Genomic DNA, 20789 nt, shown 5'->3' with positions numbered 1-20789 from the left:
CGCTTCAAAGGACGTGAGCGTGCCAGAGGGGACATGTGCATGTGGTGTGGGGGCCGCAGGCACACCGGGGTTGACGGTTCACAAGTGAGGGGGAGGGGAGGATGCGTGCACTGGAGGCCTGCGCCTGCGCAGATCCGCAAACCCGCGCGGCGCGGCCAAGAGGACATCAATCCGGCCCACCACCGTGGCTGTGCCTGTGATCGTGCGCCTCTGGTCCAGAGGCGGGACTGGCGCAGCCACTCCTCAGCGCTGATGGCCCGCAGGCGTTGCTTCAGCTCAGCCTGCAGGCTCTGCATGGCACTGCTCACAGCCGCCACCGCCATGTGGGGAGTGCAGGTTGCCCTCCACCGGGCCCCATCTCCCCTGCCCCCATCCCCAACACTGCAAGTCCCTGCCCACCCACGCCTGCTGTGCACACAGCCTGCTGATCAGTTGTTACTGTGATAGCGTCCTGACCAATCTGCATATTACCCTATTATAAGTATCTAAACTAATAAAAGAGAAACATGCAAATTAACCATCACTCCACTACACCCACCAGCCAATCAGGAGCGAGTATACAAATTAACCCAACAAAGATGGCAGCGGCCACGGAGCTGGAAACGTAGGAGGCTTGGGCTGCCACCAGCAATGGAGGAAGCCAAGCTTCCCGCCCGCCCTGGACGACCCTGGTTTCCGCTCAAGGCTACAATCTTTCAATTATAGAAGATACATAAATCCCAGATACCTGCTTCCAGCCAGCCCTGGCCTCCGCTCAAGGAGGGGCTGGGAGCCTGGTTTTCCAGGGGCAATGCAGGCTTCCAGCCAGCCCTGGCCTCTGCTCAAGGCTACAAAGTTTCAATTATAGAAGATAAATAAATCCCAGATACCTGCTTCCAGCCAGCCCTGGCCTCCGCTCAAGGAGGCGCTGAAAAAAAAAGAAAAAAAGCCCCTTACCCAAGCTCGTCACACCCCCATGGGGTGAGGGACCCCGCTGGGGGCTTGGCCAGCCTGCAAACAGCCATCAGCCCTCACCCAGGCTGGCCAGGCACCCCAGTGGGGACCCCCACCCTGAAGGGGGTGTGGCTAGCCTGCAAACAGCCCTCAACCCCTCACCCAGGCTGGCCACACCCTCATGGCCCAATCCCTGTAAACAGGCAGTCGAACATCCCTCGAGGGGTCCCAGATTGGAGAGGGTGCAGGCTGGGCTGAGGGACAACCCCCCTCCATGCACGAATTTCGTACACCGGGCCTCTAGTCTACCTAATAAAAGAGTAATATGCTAATTGACCATACCTATGCTATGCCCACCAGCCAATCAGGAGTATGCAAATTAACCCAACAAAGATGGCGGGTTAATTTGCATACACAGGTGCTGAGCGGCCAGGGGCGGGACGCTTGCGTCATCGCCATGGTGATGATGCAGGTATTGTGCACCACCCCCAGCCACTCCAGGCCTCTGAGAAGCATAGGAAGGTGGAAAGGCGGCTCCGGCCAGAGCGAAGGTGGTGCCGGTAGCCAGGGAAAGGAAGGCCCATTCTGGCACGAATCTTCGTGCATTGGGCTTCTAGTAGATTATATCTTTTGATTGTTTGTTTTTTGCTGTTAATCCTCACCAGAAGCTGTTTTCCCATTGATTTTTAGGGAGGGTGGAAGAGAGAGAAAAAGACAGAGAAACATTGATTTAAGAGAAACACACTGACTGGTTGCCTATTGCACAAGTTCTGACCAGGGCCCGGGCGGGGGAAGAGCCTGCAACCAAGGTACATACCCCTGACCAGAATTGAACCTGGGACCCTATGGTCCGCAGGCCGACGCTCTATCCACTAAGCCAAACCAGCTAGGACAATTACATCTTTTTAAAAATACTGGCTGATCAGTACCAATAACAGTAAGAATGCCTCTATATTCTGAGAAAATCCTCATTCTCTGAATCTAATCCTCATTATGTCAAGTCACCTGAATATGACCAACAGACTTAAACACCATGCATTAATATAAGAAAACTAGAGGCCCGGTGCACAGATTCGTACACCAGTGGGGTCCCTCGGCCTGGCCTGCGGGGATCAGCCAAAACCGGCAGTCCAACATCCCTCGAGGGATGTAGTAGTGCTCAAAGTTGCAGGCAGCCAGGGAGGAGCCTGGACCAGGTGCCACACCACTCCCACTCATCCCAGCCCCATTGCGCCTGCCGCCACCGTTGCTTGGTAGGCTCGCTGCTGCTCCGCTGCATTCTCCACGTGCCCGTCCTAGGGCAATACCAGTGTACCCATGATCAAGAAGTGGCTGTGGGCTCATGCCCAGTCAGTCCTGATGCCGGTCCCAATCCCAGTCCAGATGGAGGAAGGGTGCATAGGGGGAGTGTCCACAGGAGAGGCTCACACCACAACAGCTGCGCTCGCCAGCCATGAGCCTGGCATCTGGCACCCACTTGTGAGCTGAGCGGCACTCCCACTGTGGGAGCGCACTGACCACCAGGGGGCAGCTCCTGCTTTGAGCATCTGACTCCTTGTGGTCAGTGTGCATCATAACTACCAGTCAAGCGGTCACTTAGGCTTTTATATATGTAGACTAGAGGCCCAGTGCACGAAATTCGTACACAGGTAGGGTCTCTAGCGGCTGCTGGCCAGGGCCTCCCTTCTCCCAGCTGCCTGCCACCACTGCCGGTTGGGGCCTCCCTTTCCCTGGCTGCCAGACGGGGCCTCCCTTCGCACCCTCCTTGGCCTGGAGCCGCCTGCTCACCTGCTCCACCATCCCGCCACAGTCCCGCTCTCGTCTGGGCCCATTGGGGCCGGTAGCACCTCCGCTTCCGCCCGCTGCCAGCACCACGTTGCCAACACCCATCATGTTCCACGCCACCCCCTGGTCGTCAGTGCATGTCTCCCAGTGGGTCGAACTCCCACCCGTAGGGACAATTTGCATATTAGCCTTTTATTATATAGGATGGCAGGACCCTTTGCTAGAGTCAAGTAAGTCCAAGTCCACACTTAGAATATCTCTTTACTTTCCTTTAAAGCTCCTTAGAGCTGCCACTTTTCAATTGATTGTTGACTTTCAAATTATTAAAACTTAACTTTTAGAGAGGCATTTCTTGCTTCTTTTGGTGTAAATTGCAAAGCTTAACCCCACATAACTACCTACCCACATTAATAGAGAAATGCAGGTAGGCCAATTTCTAATAAGACATTCAGGTAGTCTTTAATAAAGCCTAGAATATACAAAATTAACAAATAATGCCAATCACTACAAGCACAGCAGAAAAATACTGAAAAGAACTTAAAGCAATTTTAAAATTCCACAATAAATAAATATAGCAACTGATACTATTTTAAAAAATAAAAATGTTGTTCTCAGAACCCTTGTTCAACTAGATATATTATGAAAAAAAGGACTCCATGGTCAAAGTCTTGAAAGTGTTACACATTATATCCCAAATTTGTTTGGCTATGGAAACCTTTGTGTGTAACATATTTTAAGAAGATAATTTATGAGGGTTTTACAGATTAGTAAACTTTATTTCAATTATATTCTTCATAGTTTATTAGCTTAAAGAGTGCTAAATCAATATTTATGCTTGGAATTATAGCATAAATAAGTAACAAAAAGAGATTTGTATAGAAAAGGTATAACTGGGTGGATTGTAAGCATATCATATTCTGCAGTAAGTCTGAGAATAGCTTAGTCAAGGTTATGTCCCATAAATCTAATTACCCCTTTCCATGTAGTAGCAGAAATAGATACAGTTGACTCTTGAACATCATGGGGTTAGGGGTGCCAACCACCCACACAATAAAAAATCCTCATATAACTTTTGACTCCCCCAAAACTTTGCCACAGTTGTCCCTCAGTATCCATGGGGGACAGGTTCCTGGACCTCCTGCCCCAAATCAATGGATGCTCAAGTCCCTTATCTAAATAAAATGGCATAGAACAATGCACGTAATCAGCCCTCCACATCCGTGGATTCCCAACTTGGTGATATGGAGGGCTGGTTGGGTATTTATTGAAAAAAACCAACAACAACAATGTATAAGTTGCCTTGCAATGAGAAATGGAGAGAGAGTGTGGTGGGTAATCCATAGATTGCTGTTTCATGCTTCCTTGCCTCTGGAATTGTCTTCCTCTTCCTTTTCTCCATTTGTTAAATTACTACTCATCTTTCAACACCCAACTCAAATGACTTTTCACATTGTTAATAATAAAACGTACTTCTTATAAAACGCAGTTCACTCTGCATTTCAGAAAAGCCACTATTGTATTTAAAGTAGCAATTTTTAAAAATTTATGAATATATGAACATCAGTGACTTTGATTAGAGTCAGTCTATTTTTAATGGATATCCTTAAACTAACTTCTATCTCTTCTAGACTCAGTTCTTAGATTCAGTTTTCCATAGATGCTTACTGAATATCAAATATGTCCCAGAGACAGTCTTATTCTTAAGACTGGGCCTATAGTCTTTTCTACAGCTAAATGCATATGCCATAAGACGTTAAATGGGACTTTTCCTCTTGTTCCAAAACTGTGGATAAAGTCCAAATTAAATACCCCTTCTTCTAACTTCAAGGAACCAATAGTAGTTGGTACTCTTAGGGCTTACTGAGAGGCACCGATTTATTGAACCAGCCCTATCGTCAATATTACAACACCTTCCCTCGGTGTGAATCTAAAAAGGCCGAAAAGAGGGGTTTATTGGACTTTGAGGAGAACACAGAGTTTATGAAAAGAGGATATTCCATTCCCTCTTTGGGGAAAAAAAGCAGTTGTATGTGAATCCATAGGGTAAGAATCAAAGTTTAAGGTCATCTAAAAGAGAGGCACACTGGTATTTCATCCCGTTTGGTTACCTATATAGGCAAAAGATTTACTGATTTGCCTCCCTGTTATATGCCCAGGAGAAAAGAGGAAATGGAGAGAGAGTGTGGTGGGTAAGTGTCACATAGAGAGGTAGGCAAAACTATTGTCCACCCTGAGTTGTTGGTTCCCAAGAGGTATAAAAAAATGTAACCTCTTCCCATTGTGCAATAAGAGGTAGATTTGATTGGATAAAGTCTTGCAAAACAAATATATATCAGAGTCACTAGGTGTGAATGCTATCGGTCAGGTTTAGCTAGAATATGTGACCAAATCTTGCATGGATGGCATCGATGCCTATGGAAATGGGAGAGGATCAAGCTCGCTGTCATCAGGGTAAACGTGAGCTGTCCCTCATTTTCACTCAGCCTGTCGGCGAAGATGGAAATGACTGTGGGACAGCCGGGAAAGAGAAGTGCCGCCTCAACACCGGGGCGTCGTGCAGAACTCTGCCTCCCATCACGCCTCCCGCTTCAACACCAGAGGAAGACGCACAAGAAAGAGAGGGCAGGGGTGTGTGACCAAAAAAAAAACAAAAAAAACCCTACTCATCTACCCCCAAAGTTTCCAACCTCAGGTTAAGATCAGTTTGTCCTTGGGTAAAGTGATAAGAGTACTACCTCAAGCCCGTGACTGAAGCTATACTATGAAAAGAACTAAGTCTTAAATACTAAATTAAGACTAGAGCATTTGAGTACTATGGAATAGTGACAAGATGTTGTTAAGGTAGTCAATATCCAGTAGGAAAAGAGTTTGGCATGGTAGAGTTAGAGTTAGAAGACAGTTACTAGATAAAAAGCAAAACTGATTTGTATTTACTTGCCAGCAAGTTGAGATCCTGAAAGAACTGGTTACATATAGATGGACAGTCTCTGAAATTAGTTTCCCTATATATTGGTGTTCTCAAATCTCCATTTCTATGATTAGTAAAATCCTCATGTAAGTTCTATTATACTGTGATATTTAAGTCTAGAACCAGGCCATCAATTTGCATACTACTGTTTGCTGCTCAGTCTAAAAAATACTAATTGGATAAGAGCCATACTTTTATACCTGGGAAGACACCACTGAAGTCACAGATATGAATGGACATATAAGCATTACTAATAATGGAGGATGTTGGAAGTAGCAATAGATATTTCAAGTAATAAAGTGAAGGAGTCTGATGAGAACAAGGCTCAGAAAACAGAAATTAATTTGATAACTCAATGCTTTCAACATTCACCTTTTAATGATCCAACCAAAGAAGAAACCACAAAGAGGCTTATCTGACAAAGAAAAAATTAGTATATTGTAAATGGAGTTGTCTAGCTGCATGATACAGAGGAAGGAAAATGAAGGTTCTAAAGAAAGAGAGTAAGAGAAAAGCAAGTGAAGGCTGATTAGGAAGTGGGGCCTTAACTGGGGCTGCACACTGAGGATGGACAAGCATGAATGATAGACAGAGTAGAACAACTCTTGGATGGATGAGAGACAATAATGTAAAGTGGCTGTGACACATTGCAATATTAATACATACCGAGACTGAACTGCGGGTAATGCTCATAAATCTAACTGCAATTAGTACAGGTTTCTGGATTAGGAAGGACATGAAAAGGAAAGCAGAAGGTTAGAATGTACATGTCATTGTCCCATTTCAGTGGACTTATTCTGCAGCATCAGCAAAAAAAAAAAAAAAAAAAAAAACACAGCTAGCCTACCTGCTTTGAAAAGTAGCTTTTCAATAAAAGGTCTCTTCCCTTCCTGCCTGGATGAGCTAAATTGAGCCTCTCAGAACTGAGTTCCTGAAAATTCATACTACAGAAAGGGTTTCACTTTTAAATGGGGTTTCTTTTTTCATTTTCTGAGGAAAAGATTTAGATAGTGTCCTATGATGGGCTTTACTGCTTGGAAAAAGTCTATCTTTATGTTTGTTTTTAGAAAATACCCTCTTCTAATCTAATCAATAGACACTGGTTGAGTGTCTGTGCCAGGCAGTTTTAATATTGAAGGAAGAACAGAGTTATTTTAATATTAATCTAAATATAAATCATGAAGATGGAGGAAGTATTGCTGTGCCACTGGAAAAACACAGGTATGATGATGGGGGAAGCCTGCTTCTCTTTAGAGATTTACTGGGGATCTGAGTGGGTGTTCATCACTACAATTTTGTTTTACAATTGAGGGGAAGGGTAGAAAATGGGCAATAATTAAACTTTAATTCAAAGTAGTTTTCCAGTTACCCAGATCCTATTGATTATTGGTCAGTGAGAACTGGAATTATCTGTATATATGTCATTGGTTGCAAAGGAAAATAATAAACAGAAAGGTGGCCAAATGGAGAAAATAAAATATTGTTTTTGCAAGGCTTTTCTCAAAATACAACAATAAACCCTTGAGGAATCTTTATTTGATAATGGTAGACTCATAGATGAAATTCTAATTCCTTATAAATCATATTTTTGCAGTTGGTTAAGTTCTCTACCTCCCAGGAGTATTGGCAGGACCAACAAAAATGATATGTTTGAGGGCAGAAACAGATGGTGGAAGGAAGTAGAGAAGAAAGTTAAGATAGGTTAAGTTTTCACAGAAAGAACAGGAAAAGAAAACAGGGCAGATTATTAAACCACCAACATTTTATTCAAATACCTGATTTTTAAAATCCTACATATTTAACTGCATATATATTCTGCACATACAAATAGAGTTAAAAGATCAAACATGAGGCATCCATAGTAACCTGAGATTTGATGATTTTTTTTTTACTTGTTTCATGTGAAAAAGACTCAGAGAATAATCTCTCTCTCCACCATAAATGCACACTTAGAATCCCAGGAAGGCTCTCATTTTCCCCTGTGACTTCATATTGGGCATCTTACCATTGATCTACGAATCAGTGACAACCTGGTCTTTGCCTTATTCTCAGCAAATTCCAAGCTACTGATGTCTTTGAGACGAGCCTTATATTTATTCATTTGTTCCACAACAATCAGCTCCACACAACTGAAATGGGAGGAAAGAGAGAAAACTGTTAAGAGCTAAAGTAAATCAAATAAAGTATAACATCCACAGACTGTCTTTCAGCTAAGTGTGGTAGATGGTCAGAGGGAAAAAGAAAAATCAACATCCCTTATTTTATGAGCTGATAGATAGGGTTTAGAATGGTGGTTCAGAACTTTGGCTGCACTTCAGTACCCATCTGAGGAGTGGTTATAAGTCCCAAAGCCCACGACATACCCCAAAACAATTAAATCAGACTACACTGTGGGATAGGACACAAACACCAGTATTTTTTTTAAACCTCCTTTTGCAGATAAGTTAAGAGCCACTAATCCTGAAGGAAAGCAGAGGCTCACAAAGAAAAAGGCCAAGGTGAAATACAGGAATACTACGGGCAAAGGAATTCAGAACCATAAGACCAGACTAGATTACAAAAAGATACAAAGTATATATAATTTGGTAAATTGGAATTTTAAAATATATTTAGAAGCCATAGCATTCCTAAATAAAAGCCAAATTTTATTTTATTTTTTAAAAAAGGTTGACACTTGCCAGGCTGTTGTGGCTCAGTGGTTGAGCATCGACCTGTGAACCAAGAGGTCACGGTTCCATTCTAGGTCAGGGCACATGCCTGGGTTTCAGGGTCGACCCTTAGTAGGGGTAGTGCAGGAGGTGGCTGATGGATGATTATCTCTCATTATTGATGTTTCTATCTCTCTCTCCCTTCCTCTCTGAAATCAATAAAAATACATTTTTAAAAAAGTTTAAAAAGGTTGACACTTTGCTTCAATCATTTTGTTATTTATTTTTATTGATTTGAGAGAAAGAGAGATCAATTTGTTTTTCCACTTATTTATGTACTAGAGGCCCGGTGTATGAAAATTCATGCACTGGAGAGGGGGGGCGGTCCTTCAGCCTGGCCTGCCCCCTCTCACAGTCCAGGAGCCCTCAGGGGCGGGAGGCGACCCGGCGGTCAGGGGAAGGCAATGCCCCCATCACACCTCTGCTGCTGCCACTGCCGGCAGTGCAAGCCTTGCGGGCCCTGGTTACCCGAGCCTTGGGCGGCCCTGGTGCGGCCGGGCAGCCACCATCTGAAGCTTGCCTGCGCCTCAGGCCGGCCCTGGGCGGCTGCGGGGCTGAGGGCGCCGCTGTCTTTGTGAGGGTGTGACGGTCAGTTAGCATATTCCCTCTTTATTAGATAGGATTCATTACATATTCCTGACTGGGGATAGAATCCACAACCTTGGCATATTGGAATGATGCTCTAACCAACTGAACAAGAAAAGCCAAATTTTAAAAATAAGAATCCTCAAAACAATGATGCTCACTTGAACAGACTCTTAAAGAACTTTAGCATTAAAAAACCCAAGGTGTCCAGAAACCTTTTTTTAAAATATATTTTTATTTATTTTAGAAAGGAAGGGCGAGGGAGAGAGAGATGGAAACATCAATGATGAGAAAGAATCATTGACTGGCTGTCTCCTGCATGCCCCCTACTGGGGATCGAGCCCACAACCCAGGCATGTGCCCTTGATAGGAATTGAACCTGGGACCCTTCAGTACGCAGGCTAATGTTCTATCCACTGAGCAAACCAGCTAGGGCCAGAAATCTTTTAAAAATAATCTAAGCTTATAAAATAATTTATTATGTTTGATATCTGGATAAAGTGACTACACTGAAGAGGTGATGGTGACTGGCCTTACGTGGTAGTCTTACTGATGTCCTGCACGCTTTGTAGTGGGTCAATGGTATCAGGGCAGCGTAGAATGCAGGGTGCAAACACAATGGCTAAAGCATTAGCAGACATTCGATTAGTGTTTTCCTGCAGAGCAATCCTAAAAAAAAAAAAAAAAAGACCCAAGTGAAACAAAGAGAAAATAATAGGGAGGTAGGCAGAGGAGATGAGAAAGAAGACGTATGTCATCAAATACATAGTACTGAAGGACATTCATAACAGTTGAAGGGCGATACTGTAGGCTTTTCTGAAAACTGTTCCTTTGCCTCCGGAAAACACACTTTTACTCTGTTCCTTCTTTGAAGCGATGTAGGCCAGCAGATAGCTTATCAAGGGAAATCTATGGTCCATGGCTCAAGGTTACCATTACTAGATGAACATGTCTGAAGAATGTAGAGTAGAAACTTTAAGGCATTTTCAGATAGTCTTATTTATCTAAAAAGAAAGATGGTGTTCTTTCCAAGTACTGCTGATATTTACACTCAGAGGAAGAGAACTACTCCTGAAGTCTTTTTGATCAGTCCATTCCTAAGCACCATCTGAACTTACCTCCTATGAATCAGGTTATGTCAACAGATTTACAAACTTTCTAGTTCAGGATTTAAATAATAGGTCAGGCTACACAGTGCCACCCAGAGGCTAAAGTTGTTACTTAACTCAAATAGAGCAGAGAAGCACCTGCCAGATTGTCAAACTAGTCTGAGGATTTCTTCTCCAAGGAATTGTTAATTATCTCTTTCAGGCATTGACTTTATATATAGGGAAAAAACGGTCTATCAGTTTTCCAAATAAAAGAGCTCTTCATTTATTTAAAAGAATACAAAAGGAACTGTTAGACATCCCTTGCTTCTTGAAGTTACCTGACAAGATGAAAGATGAGGCGTTCCAGTGTATTAAGATGAGTTCGGGAGAGCTGATCAATCACAGAGTATACACCACGGATTGTCTCTTTCCTCTCCTGAAGACCTAAAAACAGTAAGAGCAGCAAATAAGATTGAATATCCCCTCTTATATACAGCATATTCCTCCTGGATAGACACTAGGTAGCAAGGGAGAATGGCTCTAGAGTTTTAGGAGAGGTAATTGTGCCTGTGTGGCAGGTTAACTCAGTTACCACTTTTCTCTCATTGCTTGAGTTCTATTTTCATTAAGCAATCTTCTGAGTTTTATTCTATATTCCAGTAATCCTTGATTACAACAAGGAGAAAGAGATGCCCTTGTTTTTCAGGCATTTGGGTGGCTGATCCCCCATTAAAATTAATCAACTGCCATATAATTTTTAAATAGGTCTTATGGGACTTTGAGAAATCATGCCTCAGAGACTTCTAGGCCTTCATCCATAGTCTACATATCAGCACTGAAAAACTAAATTCCATAACCTGTTAGGCCTGGCATAAAATAGCCAGCCAGCTTTACACAGAGTTCTTGCCTAGATTCACAATTTAAATTATCATAAACCAACCCTTAAATATCCTGTTATAGTTTAAGAAGCAGCTAGGAAAATCCCATGGTGGGAGGAATAGGGAAACTGACATAAAAAAATTAAACAAGGCCAATTTGGCAGCCTGGAGTCAGCTTATAAATAGCTAGCCCTTATCTTCCCCAATCAAGGATGCATGAGAGCAAATGGTTAATGTTTCTCCAAAGAATGCAGGAGAGAGGGAAAGGAAAGGGAGAGGCAGAAAGGAGGAAGAAGAGGGAAGGAAGAGTGCAGTCTTATCTCATCCCACTGTTTAAACAGAAAAGCCAACAGTCTCCGAATTTAATTGTCAGGTGCTTCTCATAAATTCTGAGAAAGCTATAACAAAGTAAGAGACCTTTAGAGTTAACCTGTACTAGGATATCTAGCAGAGGAATTTTAAAATTGATAGACAGAAAAGTATATAAGGCAGAACCCATCCCCACACCACACTCACTCTTCAGATTAGCTGAGAGCCCATCCGTGCTTCATGCCAGATAGATTTGCTTGCCTTATTTCTTTAATAGATTTGAATGCTTTACTTTCTTAATAAATTAACGTTAACGCAATGCAATTATCTGGAGTCACTTGTTTGAATTCATTTATACAAGAAGACAAGAACCAAGGAGGGGACAGACCTCTCCTTCCCACTCATGGGGCTGTCCCCTAACACCTCTCTGGTGTCTGTGAGAGGTGCCTAGAACATATCCGATTTAATCTTTTAATTTGTTTGTAACCCTAGTCTTGCAATCTGTTTGTGACAAGCAACTAACTCAGAAAACTTTTAAGACACTGACATTTTAATGAGCCCCTTAAAAAGTCAACATTTACTGCCAGTTTTATATTGACTATTAAAAGCATACTTTTGGATCTTCATGGTAAAACCACTAGAGGATGCCTAAATAATCTATAACAAAGGTGCCATTCCTTACCCAAGTGTAGGCCTTCCCTCAAACTCAGGAAGCCTGTGCTTACCCATAGCTCGAAGAAATTCCTCATACAGCTCAAAGGTCATGAGTGGATTGGGCAAATCACGAAGCCATTGTTTGAATACACTTGCAATGACATGTATGTTATAGTCATCTAGGTTTACACTCTCAGCATCTATTTATAGATAAAAGTTTATAGATAATAAAGACAAAACATGCAAAGAGATTCAAATAATTCATTTCAGAAACTATCATCACCAAAAGAAGGCTTCATGTTCTTAATCAGGCTGACTAATTTATATCTTCTACAATCTAATCCCATGCTTTGGAACAGTGCTTCAAACTATAGTTAGTAAATGAGCAGTTTATGTTTGTTTTCCAAATCTGTTATAGACTAATCCATGTGTAAAATAAAAGATCATGTTTTCAAAGCACTGTTAAATTGCTGTTTCCAAATGCTTACTCTCAACTTCTGTACTTACCTTGCTATGTTTGTCTTGAACCACACTTTTAGTAACAATGCTTTAGATGGCAAATGGAAAAAAGTCCCAGAGGACATTTTCTAAAAGTTAGGCTGATTTTAAGTCATTCTTAGAGATAAAAGGAGAATAATAATTGAGCTTAGGAAATGTAAAGGAAATACCTTTACTCTGTTTCACTTATTAACTCCTTAAGGAGTTTCTACAGATGAGGTTTAAAGATGAGATAATCAGAATGATCAAGAGGATACAGGATGATTGATTTTTCACTTGTATTGACTCAATATCCAAGAGACAAGTTGGCAATTGCCTTTAAACTGGAGTAGACCGAATCTCTATAGGCAGAACCTCTTGCTTAAGTTTTACCAAGCATTTTCTGTTATTATTTCCATACTGATTAATTTCTCATTGATTTGTTCATTAAAAAACAAAACAAAACTACTGTGGGTAGGTTCTTGACTATGCAAAGACAGGCTTTGTACATAAGTGTGATTCAAAATGACCTATTCCCAATAGCAATAGAGTAGAAGTTGAGAATGAAACCAAAGTCAAACCCCTGGATACATTCCAGAGCTGTAGCTAAAGCTGTTCACAGCTACATGTTCAACCCAGTAATTATCAGTTTAAATAACTATGTCATCAATGTAGGAAGGCAGGAAGATGCATTGCAAGCTATACTTGGAATCAGAAAAATAGAGATTAACAGGCAATAGTTTAGAATATGAAGTCTGAAGGTTTGGGGTTAAATTCCAGCTTGACTACTGAAGGGTGATGAGTCTTTAAACCTATGTTTCTTTATCTATAATATGGATAATAATCCCTAATTCATAGGATTGTTGTGAAGATTATTATATAACAGCATTAGCTCAGTGCCCTGCACCAACAGCTCATTTAATTTCCCTGAACCTAAATTTTTCTTTGCAAATTACAGATATCAAAATCTTACCATTCTTAAAAAGATTAAATGAGATTTGTCTGAAGTATCTAATAATGTCTTGTATAAATGACACACTCAATATATGTCTGCTGAATTGACCACATAAAAACAAAAGTCTCCTGGTCTGTGCGGCTTATTTGATTGAGCAATATCCTGTGCACGGAAAGGTCGCCAGTTAAATTTCTGGTCAGGGCACAAGCCCAGGTTTCAGATTCAGTTCCTGGTCCAAGTGTGTACTGGGAGGCAACTAAGCAATGTTTTTCTCTCACATTGATATCTCTCTCTCTAAAATCAATAAAAACAATTATTTTGTAAAAAAGTCTCTTTAGAAAGCCACAAAATGATAAAATAAGCATCACAGAAAAGATTACATTCTTCTGGCACAAGAAAATGATCAACATGTAATAAAAACTTTAAGAACACAAAATGACCTATTTTTTCATTTGGTCTTGATTTGGAGGGCACCATCTTACCTGTGTCTAGACCTTGTCGAAGCTCCTTGATTTTATTAGTTGAACCAGACTTCCGGTAAATACCTTCTGTGTACAGTCCATGCATTTCAATGTAGTTTATGAGCTTTTCCACCACTAAAGGAACAGTTCGGTCTTCACTAGTCAAACGGTACAGTTCAACCCCAAATTGTCGAGATGATAGCTCTGGGTCATACTAAATGGAAGATAATTTTTGTTTCCAAATACGTTCAAACATCTTTAAACACGTTTACCTTATTATCCTCAAAAATCTTCAGGGCTAATTAGTATATATCGAATAAAAGGTGCAAACATTCCTCAGCCTAACATTTAAGATATTACTTGAATTGATCCTAATGTCACTTATGTGTTTAATAATGGGGAAACAAAATCAAATAAGAGATAGTCCTTATCCTAAGACTAATGCTAAGACTAGTAGTTTAAGCGTGAGGAGATAAGTAGAACAGAAACAACAGATTTATTCAGTATTATGGAGCTATAGAAGTGAAACAAGCTAGATCAGGAAGGATTGGGCTGGGTAACAAGTAATGACCTTGAGAAGACCTGATGCTTAATCTGTTGGAAAGCAAATACTAGTACTTGAGTAAAGAAAGCAAGAAAAGCACCTTTTAGACACAGCAAACAAAGAACTACAAAATTGGGCAAACAAACTAACATTAATCTGATATGGCTGAACTAAAAATGAGAAAAAGCTAACATTATAAAGGACTTTGAATACTAAGTTACAGAATTTGGGTCTTGTCCTGATAGCTAGGGGAAGCCACCAGAGAGTTTTAAGTAGGGAAAGATAAAAGTTTTATATTTTTATGCATCATTCATCTACATATACTCTGCATTCCAGCAGCCTTAAATTATACAAGGTAATATCTCTGAAAAATATTTCTAGGTCTGAGGTGGAATAGAAAAGACACTTAATCTTGAACTATTTATAGGATACAAGTCAAATTTTATATAATCACTATATAAATTAGGTTATTTCATATTTGTAACAGGAATATAATTTTTCTATCTCAGAGGGTTATTGTAAAGATTAAGTTACAGATAAACATACATAGCACAGTACCTGGTAAATGACAAATGCTCAATGAATTGTTAAATATATAATAAAATAATGCTTGCTGCAGTGATTAAAACAAAATAAATATTGGCCAAACTTCTTTTTCTTCTTATTGTAATACACACATGCACTCATATAATTCATTTATTTAAATGATATGGCTACTGCTAGGGCATTGGGAATGTTAATGAAGACTCAAGAAATCAAGGAAAAATTAATTTGAATATTTCAACTGAAAAATTTAACTGAGTTTTTTTTTGTAAAAATGTTTTTATAATTTTTCCCTCCAAATTAACTTCCTTGTGAATTTTAAATAAAATTTTATTGAAGTATGACATACATACAAAAATGTGTACAGATCCTAAGTGTATAGACTTTGACAAAATAAATGCACACTTATTACCAGGACCCAAATCAAGAAATAGAATATAACCAGCAATATAAAATTCCCCTCAGGCACTCCCAGCAATTGTTTTTTACTGTTTACAAATAACCAGAATCTATACTTGTATCACTATAGTTTTATCTGCTTTTGAACATTATATAAATGGTAGAACATGCATATCATGAGTTAGTTTCAGCAATTTTGAACTTTATGTTTCTGAGTACCAATAGTTTAATTTCATTGCTATATAGCATTCCATTATACAAATACTAGAGGCCCGGTGCACAAAATTCATGCACTTAGGGGGGGGGTGTCCCTTAGCCCGGCCTGCACCCTCTTGCAGTCCAGGAACCCTTAGGGGATGTCTGACTGATGGCTTAGGCCTGCTCCCTGCCTAACATCCATGCGGAGGTGGGAGAGGCTCCTGCCACTGCCTCTGCGCTCGCCAGCCATGAGCCTGGCTTCTGGCTGAGCAGCGCTCCTGCTGTGGGAGTGCCCGGATCACCAGGGGGCAGCTCCTGCGTTGAGCTTCTGCTCCCTGGTGGTCAGTGTGCATCATAGCGACCCGTCGTTCCACTGTTTGGTCAATTTGTATATTAGCCTTTTATTATATAGGATACCACAATTTATTTATTCATTCTATTGCTGATGGACATTTAGATTTCTTTCAGTTTGGGACTCTTTCAAACAGTGCTGATATAAATGTTCTTGTATTTGTCTTTGGGCACAAATATCTATGTATATCTGTTGAGTATATATCTTAGAGTGGTACTGCTAAAAGTCATGAGAAAGCTTATATTCAAGTTTGATAAATACTGTAAAAAAATTGCAAGAATATGTCAACTTATACTCCTATCAGTAATGGATGAAAGTTCCAGTTGCTCTAATCCTTGCTAGGGTGTTTTTAATTTCAGCCATTCCAGTGGGCATATACTATATCTCACTATCGTTTCAATTTGCATTTCCCTTCTTCTTTAAATAATGAATGGGTTTTGAGTTCTAATATTTTTCCTGTATTTATTGAGATGATCACATTTTTTTCTTTACTTGCTCAATGTAGTGAATTACATTGATTTCTGAATGATAAACCAACTTTGCATTCATAAAATAAAAACCAACTTTATCATGAGTTACTTTTTCATTTTTTAATCATTAGTACAGAGTCAATGTGCCAATATTTTAAGACTTTTACATTTATGCTTATGATATATATTGATCTGCAATGTTCCTTTATTGTAATATCCTTTTCATGCTTGCCTTCAATGTTTCACATAAGTCAATTTAGTTTAAAAAAAGTCACAAAGTATTCACTCTTTTGCCATTATCTGGCATAGTTTGTAAAGAATTAGTGTTGATTCTTCTTTAAATACTAGCACATATTTAATAGTAAAACCATCTGAAGATTTTCAATTACAGATTCAACTTTAATAAATATGACTCTATTTCCTATTTTTTGTTAACATAATTTAGCTAAACTGTATTTTTGTGGAAATGTATCCAATTAATCTAGATTGTCAAATTTATTAGTATCAAGGTATTTGTAATAGTGTTTTATTTACCTTATAATGTATGCAGTACCTGCAGTGACACGGCACTGTTAAAAATTTTATCGTTTGCTAAGAGATTATTGTTTTAGGTTTTTCAAAGAGCTAAAATGTGTCTTTGTACATTTTTATCTTTTGAACAAATTCTTCTGATTTAATTTATTTTTCTTTATTATCTTCCTTTTGCTGTCTTTGGGTTTAACTTCCTGGGATTTTTTTTTTTTTCCCTAGAGATGGCAATTTAGATCATTTCGATCCTTGTATCTTTTCTAATATGTGATTTAAAGCTATTTAAAGCTAATATTCTTCTAATATTCTTTAGCTATAGCCACACTTTTGCTGTCATAATTTCATTACCACTGAAATCAAAACATTTTTCTACTTTTATTGTAATTTAGAAGTATACTGTTTAATTTCCAAACATGAAAATTGTCTAGTTATCTTTATGTTTATGTATAATTTAATTCAATTCTGCTCAAAGAATATACTCTCAATATTTTCTATCTTTTGAAATTTGTAGGAACTTGCTTTATGGCCCAACATAACTGATTTTGTCAAATGTTCCTTGTGCACTTGAAAAGACTGTAGTCAGGCAATTATAGAATGTGAGGTTCAATACATGACAACTAGGTTGTTTTTTAACCTTTGTTTTTCATATCATTTTCATCTTTACTGAATTTTTGTCTACCAGGTATTAAAAGCTATATTAGACGGTTCTAAAGATAAAATTTTTATGTTTCCCTGATAGGTTCATCGTTTTCTCATTATTAAACATCTTTATCTGACATAATGTTTCTTGTCCTAAAGTACACTTTAGTATTATACAGCTACTAGAGGCCTGGTGTGTCCCTCAGCCCAGCCTGCACCCTCTCCAATCTGGGACCCCTCAAGGGATGTCCAACTTCCCTCTCACAATCCAGGACTGCTGGCTCCCAACCGCTCGCCTGCCTGCCTGCCTGAGTGCCCCTAACCGCTTCTGCCTGCCAGTCTGATCACCCCCTAACCACTCCCCTGCCAGCCTGATCGACGTCTAACTGCTCCCCTGCCAGCCCAATTGCCCCTAACTGTCCTCCCCTGCCGGCCCGGTCACCCCTAACTGCCCTCCCCTGCAGGCCTGATTGCCCCCACTGCCCTCCCTTTCAGGCCCGGTCCCTCCCAACTGCCCTCCCCTGCTGGCCTGATCGCCCACAATTGCCCTCCCCTGCCGGCCATCTTGTGTCCACATGGGGGCAGCCATCTTGTGTGTTGGAGCGATGGTCTATTTGCATATTACCTCTTTATTAGATAGGACTGGAGGCCCGTTGTACGAAGAGATTCGTGCAATAGGCCTTCCTTCCCTTGGCTTCCAGCACCGGATTTCCTCTGGCACCTGGGACCCAGGCCTTTGCTCTGGCCAGTCTGCCTTCTTTGTCTTGGCTGCAGGCTCCGGCCAGAGTCTGCCATCTTCGTCTTCGCTGCAGGCTCTGGCCTGAGTCTGCCTTCTTTGTCTTCGCTGCAGACTCCGGAGTCTGTAGTCTTATCTTCGCAGGCACTCTGCTCCTGTAGATCCCTTTGCCCCCGCCCTCCCTCTCATAGCAGGCGTCCTGCCCCGCCTGGCCACTCCGCGCCTGGAGCATCTGGGAGGCCGCCATCTTTGGCCTTTTAATTTTCATACTCACTCTGATTGGCTGTGGGTGTAGCGGAGGTACGGTCAATTTACATGTTTTTCTATTATTAGGTTAAGATACCACCTTTCTACTGGCTACTCTTTCCATCCTATATCTATCTATCCTTTGCTTTCAACTTTTATCTATCTTTATATTTAAGCATGTCTGTTATAAACAGGTTATCACTGAAATCTTTCAGTTGGTTTTAACCTGATGTTGTAATTCGAAGTATTTGGTCTATTAACATTTTTTTATTTTCAATATGCTGTTTATTACTAGAGGCCTGGTGCACGAAATTCATGCACTCAGGGGTGTCCCTCAGCCAAGCCTGAGCCCTCTCACAGTCTGGGAGCCCTCAGGGGATGTCCAACTGACAGCTTAGGGGAGCAAGCCTAAGCCGTCAGTTGGACATCCTTAGCGCTGCTGCAGAGGCAGGAGAGGTTCCCACCATTGCTGCTACGCTCACCAGCCATGAGCCCTGCTTCTGGCTGAGCAGTGCTCCCCCTGTGGGAGCGTACTGACCACCAGGGGGCAGCTCCTGTGTTGAGTGTCTGCCCCCCGTGGTCAGTGCGCGTCATAATGACTGGTCGTTCCGCCATCGGGCCAAAACCGGCTCTCCAATATCCCCTGAGGGGTCCTGGATTGTGAGAAGGCACAAGCCAGGCCGAGGGACCCCACCGGGGCACGATCGGGGCCAGGGAGGGACACGGGAGGTTGGCCAGCCGGGGACAGACCACGGGAGGGCTCCAGGGCGTGTCCGGCCCATCTTGCTCAGCCCCAATCAGCCGGACCCCAGCAGCAAGCTAACCTACCAGTCAGAGCGTTGGCCCCCTGGTGGTCAGTTACATCATAGCCACTGGTCGACGTCTGCCCCCTGGTGGTCAGTGCATGTCATAGTGAGCGGTTGAGTGGCCTTAGCATATTATTTGCATATTATGCTTTGATTGGTTGAATGGCCAACTGGACAACTGGACACTTAGCATATTAGGCTTTTATTATATAGGATAGCTTTGGACAAGTTTTTCTTTCTTTTTTAAAAAATTTTCAATTACATTTGATGTGCAATATATTAGTTTCACGTGTATAAGATAGTATTAAGCCATTTATATAACCTATGAAGTGATAACCCAGGTAAGTTTAGTACCCACCTGACACCATACAGTTATTACAATATTAACTATACTAGAGGCCCGGTGCACGAAATTCGTGCACAGAGGGGGGTTGTCCCTCAGCCCAGCCTGTACCCTCTCCAATCTGGGACCCCTCAAGGGATGTCCGACTGCCCGATCTCACAATCCAGGACTGCTGGCTCCCAACAGCTTGCCTGCCTGCCTTCCTGATTGCCCCTAACCACTTCTGCCTGCCAGCCTGATCACTCCCTAACCACTCCGCTGCCAGCCTGTTTGCCCCCAACTTCCCTCCTCTGCCGGCCTGGTCACCCCTAACTGCCCTCTCCTGCAGGGTTGATAACCTCCAACTGCCCTCCCTTGCAGGCCTGGTCCTTCTCAACTGCCTTCCCTTGCAGGCTGGGTGCCTCCCAACTGCCCTCTCCTGCTGGCCATCTTGTGGTGGCCATCTTGTGTCCACATGGGGGCAGCTATATTGTGTATTGCAGTGATGATCAATCTGCATATTACTCTTTTATTAGATAGGACAGAGGCCTAGGACAGGGGTGGGGGCCAGCTGGTTTGCCCTGAAGGGTGTCCCTGATCAGGGTGGGGTTCCCTTGGGGCATGGGGCTTATTCAGTTATTCAGTATCTGGCAAGTTAATGTTCAAGAAAAAATGTTAATTTTTATTAAACTGTTCTATTATTTTATGTTAACGATTATTCATTTATTTCAGCCCTTTCTATTCAGAAACCTACATTTCTATGAAAATTGAAGCTTTTGTTTTTTTGTGGCCCACATAAATTTAAACCTTGTTTATATGGCCAGTGTTAGCCTTTGAGTTTGAGATGCCTGTCTTAGAGAAATGTCTTTTCAAGGCCTCTGTCCAGTTTTTAATTGAATTGGCTTTTTTTTTTTTTTTGGTTTTTTTTTTTGGTGTGTGTGCATTTTAAGTTGGATGAGTTCCTTATATATTTTGAATATTAACCCATTATCAGATATATCATTGATGAATATATTCTCCTATTCAGTAGGTTGTCTTTTTGTTTTATTGATGGTTTCCTTTGCTATGCAAAAATTTTTAGTTTGGTGTCTTTCTTTTGTTTCCGATGCCTGAAGAAATATATCAGAACAAATATTGCTAAGAGAAATGTCAGATATTTTACTGCCTATGTTTTCTTCTAGGAATTTTATGGTTCTGAGTCT

At 41.3% G+C, this 20789-nt stretch overlaps 1 protein-coding gene across 10 annotated transcripts in view; it reads right to left on the bottom strand.

The window, feature by feature from the left end:
- Positions 1-20789, bottom strand: part of MYO9A (myosin IXA) — a 345415-nt gene that overhangs the window by 27701 nt on the left and 296925 nt on the right. For all 10 annotated transcript variants that reach the window (XM_079787689.1, XM_079787686.1, XM_079787691.1 and 7 more), the window contains 5 exons: positions 13826-14018; positions 11983-12111; positions 10409-10514; positions 9517-9648; positions 7692-7815 (listed from right to left, as the gene is read on the bottom strand). In XM_079787689.1, coding sequence (XP_079643815.1) covers positions 7692-7815; positions 9517-9648; positions 10409-10514; positions 11983-12111; positions 13826-14018 — 684 coding nt within the window. The remainder of the gene's footprint in view (positions 1-7691; positions 7816-9516; positions 9649-10408; positions 10515-11982; positions 12112-13825; positions 14019-20789) is intronic.

This window comes from Cnephaeus nilssonii, assembly GCF_951640355.1.
Source record: "Cnephaeus nilssonii genome assembly, chromosome: 1".
Taxonomy (NCBI): Eukaryota; Metazoa; Chordata; class Mammalia; order Chiroptera; family Vespertilionidae; genus Cnephaeus; species Cnephaeus nilssonii.
The sequence above is the reverse complement of the archived record's forward strand: the minus strand, read 5'-3'. Positions and strand labels throughout refer to the sequence as shown.